This window comes from Echinops telfairi, unplaced genomic scaffold, assembly GCF_000313985.2.
Source record: "Echinops telfairi isolate 266 unplaced genomic scaffold, ASM31398v2 ScPeMD7_443;HRSCAF=831, whole genome shotgun sequence".
NCBI classification, from domain to species: domain Eukaryota; kingdom Metazoa; phylum Chordata; class Mammalia; order Afrosoricida; family Tenrecidae; genus Echinops; species Echinops telfairi.
This window is the reverse complement of record NW_022104341.1, coordinates 45,608,633-45,616,506: the sequence shown is the minus strand read 5'-3', so window position 1 is coordinate 45,616,506 and position 7,874 is coordinate 45,608,633. Positions and strand designations below refer to the sequence as shown.

Here is a 7,874-nt window from a genome sequence, read left to right as displayed (position 1 = left end):
GCGCAATTCCCACACTGTGTCACTGGTGTTGTCCCCCGCAGGGCCATGGGCCAGTGAGGGGCATCACGTCTCATAGTGGGGCTGTCCATGTGGTCCTCTCTGTGGACTGGCTGCTCTATTTGTGGTCATCGTCCAGGAGCCTCATTCTTAAAGAACATGGGCAGTCTCTGAAGTTAATCAGCTTTTGTCCAAATCTTGGTCCCTAGATACCTTTAATTCTTATATAGTTGGATTTTTATTTTTATCTGAAATGTGCGGATAATAATAGTGTCTCTCTTGTAGGAGTATTACAAAGATTAAACAAGTTTGTTTGGGTGGAGTCCTTGTGCTGCATTCTGGGCTGAAGGGGTGGGATCTAGCGGTCTGCTGAGTGAGGCTGGGGGCCTAAAGCGAGGCACTGCACTTGCTACTGAGATGCTAGTAGCTCACCTCCAAGCAGAGACAAGCAGTTCTTACCTTAGAGGGCCAATGGGTATTAGCGTTAACACAACTAAACATGTATTTTACAGGTACTCAGTGGCTTCAAACCTGAACCTACCTGCATACTAGAATCCCCAAAGGAACTTTTTAAAGAACTTTGATGGTGCAGTGGTTTACAAGCTGAGCAGCTAACTACACATTGTTTCACGTAGAAAGACGGGGCTTTCTGCTCCCATAAAAATTTAGACAGCCTCCGAAATCCCCCGATACAGTTCTTTTCTGTCACAGGAGATGGTTCCAATCCAATGGCAGTGGTTTTGCTTTGCATTTAAAGCACTTCATATTGTTTAATTGTTTTAGTAGGGGATCATACAACTCTTATCACAATCCATACATACATCAATTGTGTAAGGCACATTTGTACATCCATTGCCCTCATCATTCTCAAAACATTTGCCCCTAAGCCCCTAGGATCAGCTCCTCATTTTTCCCCTCCCTCCCTCATGAACCCTTGATAATTTATAAATTATTATTTTGTCATATCTTTCCCTGTCCGATGTCTCCTTTACCCATTTTTCTGTTGTCCGTCCCCCAGGGAGGAGGTCACATGTAGATCCTTATAATCGGTTCCCCCTTTCCACCCCACCCTCCCTCTACTCTCCCAGTATCACCACTCACACCACTGGTCCTAAAGGGATCATCCACCCTGGATTCCCTGCATTTCTAGTTCCTATCTGTACCAGTGTACATCCTCTGGTCTAGCTAGATTTGTAAAGGTAGAATTGGGATCATGATAGTGGTGGGGAGAAGGGAGAGAGGAAGCATTTAGGAACTAGAGGAAAGTTGTATGTTTCATCGTTGCTACACTGCACCTTGTCTGGCTTGTCTCCTCCCTGAGATCCTTCTGTAAGGGGATGTCTAGTGGCCTACAAATGGGCTTTGGGTCTCCACTCCACACTCCCCCCCTCTCATTCACTATGATAAAATCTTTTGATCTGATGATGCCTGATACCTGATCCCTTTGACACCTCGCGATCACGCAGGCTGGTGTGCTTCTTCCATGTGGGCTTTGTTGCTTCTGAGCTAGATGGCCGCTTGTTTACCTTCAAGCCTTTAAGACGCCAGATGCTGTATCTTTTGATAGCCGGGCACCATCAGTAAAGCACTTCTTAAAATGAACTTTTAAAAATGGTTTTGTTCTTTTAAAATACTTGTAGACTTACAGAGAAGTCGTTAAACCAGTCTAGAGTTTTCCCATATACTTTTGACCCAGCTCCCTTAAATGCTAACATGTTGCTTTAACAAGAGTACCGTGATCAGCACTAAGAAATTAGCATCCTGATTAACCTGGCCCTGAGTGAAATCCTGGGTCAACCCAGGGCTTATCCTTCAGTGGATCTTCAAAGATGAGGGATAAGCCAGATTTGTCCGAAGTGGAGAATTTTGACAAGTCAAAATTGTGAAGAAAAAAAGTCTCCCTCAAAGGAAGCTATCCAACAGGAGAAAGAATGTGTGCAAACATTGCAAAACAGGGACGTTCTCCCAGGAGCAAATTGCAACATGCTTGAGTGTTGTCTTAGTTTGATAGACTTCGTGTTGTAAACCTATGTAGAGATTGTAGGAATTTTCTGATATCTTCTCCATATTCTTTGGCTGAGGGCAGAAGTAGCCAATGATCCATCTTCTTTGCCTGAAAACTTCTCATTGCTGTGTCAATCTCACATGGCCCATGCTATCGATGATCCGCCATGTACGAGCTTGTGTGTGTGCTTCTTGCCTTCCCTACAAGATATGCCATTTTCAGCCGCCAACGGGTACCTCCGTCACTCAAAAAGCTCCATGACATTGCATGCTTTGCCTGCTTCTTATATTTCCATTGCTAATGTAGCAATAAAATAAAAATATAATCATTAGAAAAAAAAGAAGAAATTAGGATCAAGGTACGTAGGCGGTAGGCTTTCTTCCACTCTGCTCAGGGTTTCTCCACTGATGTTCTTTGTCTGCTCCAGGACCCACGCCAGCCTTCCACATTGCACTCAGTGTTGCCATGCCTCTTTCTGTGATTTTATAGGGCCGCTTCCTTTGTGTTTGTCTGATGTCTCCATGTGAGTCGTGGGAAGGTGATGTATTGGACAGACATAACCCTCTCACTGCTTCTAGCAGGGAACACGTGACGTCAAGGTGTCCTGTTACTGGCTGGCTTTCAGTTGATGAAGGTGCCGTCTGCCGGGTCTCCTTATTGTGAAGTTACTGTTTTCCCCTTTGACCTGAGGAAATATCTTGGAGGAGATAAAGTGACAAGCTTAAATAACCTGTTTCTCCTCATCTTCCACCACCTCCCACCCCCAATTTCCATTGAATTCGGGCTAGACAGATAAATCCTGTCTACAAAAACAAACTGCATGGTTTCAATGATGATTTTTTTTTTTTTGGCTCATTCTTCCCATATTTCTTAATTGGAATTTTCTGTGAGGATGTACTGTTTTTTCTTTCCCATTAATTTATTCATTTAGACATTGATTTAAGACACTATAGAGTCGCGGGTATTTATTTTATAGATTCTATAATTCAGTATTGTCCTCGTCTACTCTGATTCAGAAACCCACCCATTGCGGAGGAACTGATTCAGAGTCAGAACAAGCCTCTGCGTGGTCTCCAAGCATTTGTAACTAGTTACGGGAGCGCACAGCCTGTCTTCCTCCTGGGGATCAGCTGCTGGGCTTGAACCTCGGACCTTGAGGTTATCAGTCTAATCTTACAAGACAGTGCCACTAGGGCTCAAAATGAAGGTATTTTAAAAATACCAGTGCCTGGGCTCTCTCCAAATCAATTATACCAGAATCTCTAGGGGTGGACATTATGCAGTGGTATATATTTAAAGCTCTTCAGACACTAAATGTTAAGTTCTTCACCCTCCCTACCCGCTTGCTTTGAAAAATAAAAATATTTCTTCATATCTTTCTCTAAGTTTTGTGCCTTTGTTAGATTTCCCCGGGAGAGAAATACCTGGGTCCTTGGCTTTGTGCGAGAAAGAATTCATGCCGAAGCCTGGCTTGTGCTCCAAGTGAGTTCTATAAAGGTTAGAAGCAGTCTCAGGGGGACCGCGCACAGTCACGCTGGACTGTGTGGCAGCCGCTGGGAGAGAGAAAACGCCTGGCTTTTTAGGGCCCGTTGGGAAGCCTAGTCCTACGATACTGGTCGACCCCATGGGCTGCATCAAATTCAGCTGGCCCAGCTGGGCCAATCCAGGTGTACCGCCCACCTAGGTGGACCACCCCTTCCTGGCCAGGAGCTTGAATGGAAGCATTGTCTCCAGCCTTACCCATGTAGAGGAACCTTAGTTCTGCCTCTAGCTACATAACACCTTCACTGGCCTTTGGGTGCTGATGATGGGCTGCTGCAACACCCCCACCTCCATGCCCTCAGCTTCAGCTGACCGCAAACAGGACCCAGACCACCGGAAGCCTCTCTTTACAACAGCCTCCTATGGCCATTCTGCCGATGTTTGTAGTCATCTGTTTGGGTGTCAGGTGATGGAAGGAAAAGCTATGGTCTCCTTTAGGGGAGCCAAGACTGGGAACATTTCCAAGGGATGAGAACTTTAAACTAGAAGGGGTTTCCAATTGCTATGGTGGAGTCTGCTGAAGGCTGCTCCCCGGGGTGAGATGTCCCGCAGTCTCACCAGGACTTACACAGCACTCTTCTGCTGGCTGGACTGATGTTTGAAGTGTGGAAAGAACCCTCATTTACACAAATGGCTTATTTTGACACTGTTGGAATCATAATAACGAAATATGTTGACTTAACTCTCCGTTTAGGTGATCAATGTAGAGCCAGATGGGGTTTCACTCAAAGACATGGTCTTCCGGAATAAGGAAATTGATCCGATAGCATCTTTTACCTGGCTTCCAATGACCTTCTATTCCTGGGTGCCAAATCAATTTCAGGATATTTTTAGAAACCTAATTGTTTCTCTAGTCAGATTGATGCCAATAATGTGCCCCAAATGTAGATGAATCAGAATTAAACCCTGATTCATGATGGAGTAAAAGCTTAACCCATGGCAGCATGAATTTGTCATAGTTTTCAAAACTATGTCACACGAATCTGGAGAGGTTTGCCTTCTGCCTTTGAATTCCTTTCTCTTCAGAGTGGCCGATTCCCACCTGTATGTTTCCTAGCACGTCTTTTCTATATTAATAACTCTGGATACCACAATTGAAAGGGGATTCTCATTTCGAGAATAAGTAAGTAGGTGAAATTTATAATAAATAAACAGGATAAAATAGGACCCACTGCTTTCCTGTAGAAATGGGAGACATTCCAGGCGAGCATAGTAGTAATGCAAAGTGTTAATTCAGCACTACAGCGAAGCCAGGGTGTTGAATGTTTAAATGATGCATGCCAAAAATAAATCTCTCTTCCTGGAAGAACACTAACCTAAAGGAAAGCACCTCAAAGGTGTATTGTTGTCAGAGCCACAACCCCAACACCCTTGATAAAAGACTTCGATCCCTGCCTTCCCGGAAAGTTGCTGCTCTGAAAGCCATTTGTTTATCGATCACCTCTGAGGAAAACAAACAGATCTCTAGCAAGATGAGCATCCTTGAGAAACCAGGTTACTGTACTTGAGTAGAACCAAGAGGTTAACAAGAAGGTTGGCAGCCTGGGCCATTTCTCTTCTTATCTACAGGGTCAAATGCTGAGGGTCGCTCAAGGCAAAGAAGTTTGACTACAGAAGTCTTGATCAGTCTTATCACCCAGATTTCAAAAGACGGATGGATAGGTGGATAGACCAGCTTGGAACAGAGACCAGTCCCTGAAACCAGAGCCCTTCCAGGTTAAATCTTTCAGTAACTCAACAGTGAGAGCCTGCACCCACCCTTCCATATTAATCTTCTGTGCACTACCTTAAAGAAGTGAAGAAGTGTTTTTTCATTTGTAGAAGATGTAGGAATAAAGAGCTGGAAATTCTTTCGGGCTACCAGGCAACACCATAAGGACTGAGGATTTCCAACGTATTTACAAACTAGAGAAAACCCATGACGTGTCTCATGGCCTCCTTTTGCTCCCACGGGGTCAAGGCAGGGCCTTCAGCTTTCCATATTTGAGGGGACTTTAGGCTTGCGATTAACTTGCTAATGCCAGAAAATTTCAACAACAGAAATTTTCAATGTTTTTCTTAGCAACTCCCAAGCATTGTTCTAGGAACAAGACACAATGATAGTGTGGGGACGGTCAACAGAGAGCAGCAGCGATTTCAGAGTGCTTGGTGCCATGACAAGCAGTCAGAGAACGAGGGAGCAAGACAGGTCGTCATCAGACAAAGCCCGTTAGGAGAGGGAATGGCTTAGTTGATACCCAACAGGTGAGCCATGGGCATTTACTGCTTGGCAGAATGTCCCAGGCAGGTGCCAACTCTAAAGTGCCAATGCCTCACAACAAGACTTAGGTTGGCAGAGTTAATGACCAGAAAGGCCTATGGCACAGTGGACAAGGTCGGGTGGGTTAGAAGATCCTGGAGAGGACAGAGGACACTGATCGAGGATCAACTTGCAGAACATGCTCTTAGTATATGAGAAAGTCTCTAGACGTCTTGTAGGGGGTGGTGGGATGGGCATAAATTAGATCTATGTGTTGTTTCATAAACAACTCTGTAGCTTCTTCTGGTAAATGGAGTTTCTTTTGAAAATGGGAGCTGAGTTGGGTCTAAATGAAATATAGTGTCAAATCTGAAACCTATAGCACACTGCTAATCTCCTTGTCTGCTAATGATGGTCACTCCATTTATTTAGCCAACTCAAAATCTCCCCACTTGTCTATTGCTTAAATATTAGAAAAACTATTTCCTGAAATTCATTTAACTAGAAAAGATGATCTGTGCTTATCAGCTTATTAAATATAACACCTTGTTTTAATGAGTCCAAGGGATTTAGAGTGGTTTTGTTTTGTTTAATCACTTATCTCTTTTTTTCACCCACAGGGATCCCAATCACCCTTCAGTACCTTATCATTATTACGAACCTCTTGGACCCGATGAATGTACCATGTACCTTTCACATGAGCGTGGACGGAAGGGCAGTCATCACCGCTTCATCACAGAGAAACGAGTCTTTAAGAACTGGGCACGGACATTCAATATTCACTTTTTCCAACCTGACTGGAAACCAGAATCGCTAGCTATAAATCACCCTGAGACTAAACCTGTGTTCTGAGGAATGAACAAGCCAGTCTCAAGTACCCAGCGTCTCAACTACCAGAGGCATTGATGCTGCCAACGCTAAAAACATTTTAGATATCTTTAAATATTGCCTTCGACAGAAACATGAGCAGCTCAACCATCTTAGTTGCAGTCCTTTATAGAAATACCACTTCAAAAAACTTTTTTTTCTAAGAAGCTATGTCCTAAACTGATCTACAGTCTTTGTCATCTGTTGGAGTCTGTATGTGTAATTTCTCAAAAGCTGCCTAAAAAGCGTGGACATGATTTCTGAAGAGCACATCTCCACTGACTTTCATAAAGCAAATGTTCGATATTTTATTTATTGAAAGTTTTTTAGTGCACTGTAGGCCAGTATTTTTATAGATTATGATTATGTGGTAATGTACGCTTTCTAATCTTTTAATCCCGAATGATGGTGGGGAAGGCCTGGCATTGGGGCGATGACTTGCTGTGTGCATAATGCTTGTTGTAGCATGTCATTGGCATTTTGTTCGCAAGTGTTGTGCTGCATTTTTGAACCCCATTGACTTCGGGATTTTCTCTTTCATAGCAAGAGCAGGTAGGACGTTTTCCAATGTGCAGAAGTGCTTTCAAAATGACAAAATTGAAAAGAAAAAAGTAATTATTTTTTAATGCCAACAAGAGAAGTTGAAGGAAAGTTGGGGGTTTTTTTAACAGTGAAAATTGATGTCAATCACTTCACTTTCTTAGGCCCTAATTTCTTCTTGTGCAGAATGATGTCAATATACCACATGACAATGTAAAATTCTATGAGCCTCTTATTGATCTATTGAGAACCTTGCACTTGAATGAAGGACTCCAACATTAGCAGGCCATTATTCTTGGAACCCTGGTGGCACAGTGTTTAAAGCACTCCAGTTGCTAACTAAAAGGTTAGCAATTAAACCCAGCAGCCATTCCGTGGAAGAAAGACTTAGCAATCTGCTTCCCTAAAGATTTACCACTTTAGGGTTGTCCTATAGGATTGTTTTGACTTGTAATTGTCTCAAAGCAGTGAGCTTGGCTTTGTATTGGTTTGTATTTCCCTACTACTTATTCCCTCTCTTGTGGTTTGAAAAGCAATCCCCCTTGGCCACAATCTACCCCCTGCTTATCGTGTGATTCTTGCACGAAGGCAAGGGAAAAAAAACAAAAAACCTACATGGACCCTGGCTTCAAGAGCAAGGAACTACAATTCCAAAAGTAGATGATAATTCTAAGAGATTTTCTA

At 43.3% G+C, this 7,874-nt stretch overlaps 1 protein-coding gene and 1 pseudogene across 1 annotated transcript in view; both read left to right on the top strand.

Moving 5' to 3' along the window:
* ST6GALNAC5 (ST6 N-acetylgalactosaminide alpha-2,6-sialyltransferase 5) overlaps positions 1-7,493 on the top strand; it is a 38,059-nt gene extending 30,566 nt beyond the window's left edge. Inside the window, exon 4 of the mRNA XM_004699320.2 lies at positions 6,404-7,493. Coding sequence (XP_004699377.2) covers positions 6,404-6,635 — 232 coding nt within the window. The 3' untranslated portion in view covers positions 6,636-7,493. The remainder of the gene's footprint in view (positions 1-6,403) is intronic.
* Positions 1,827-2,022, top strand: LOC105978264 (annotated as a pseudogene).
* Positions 7,494-7,874: the final 381 nt, after the last annotated feature.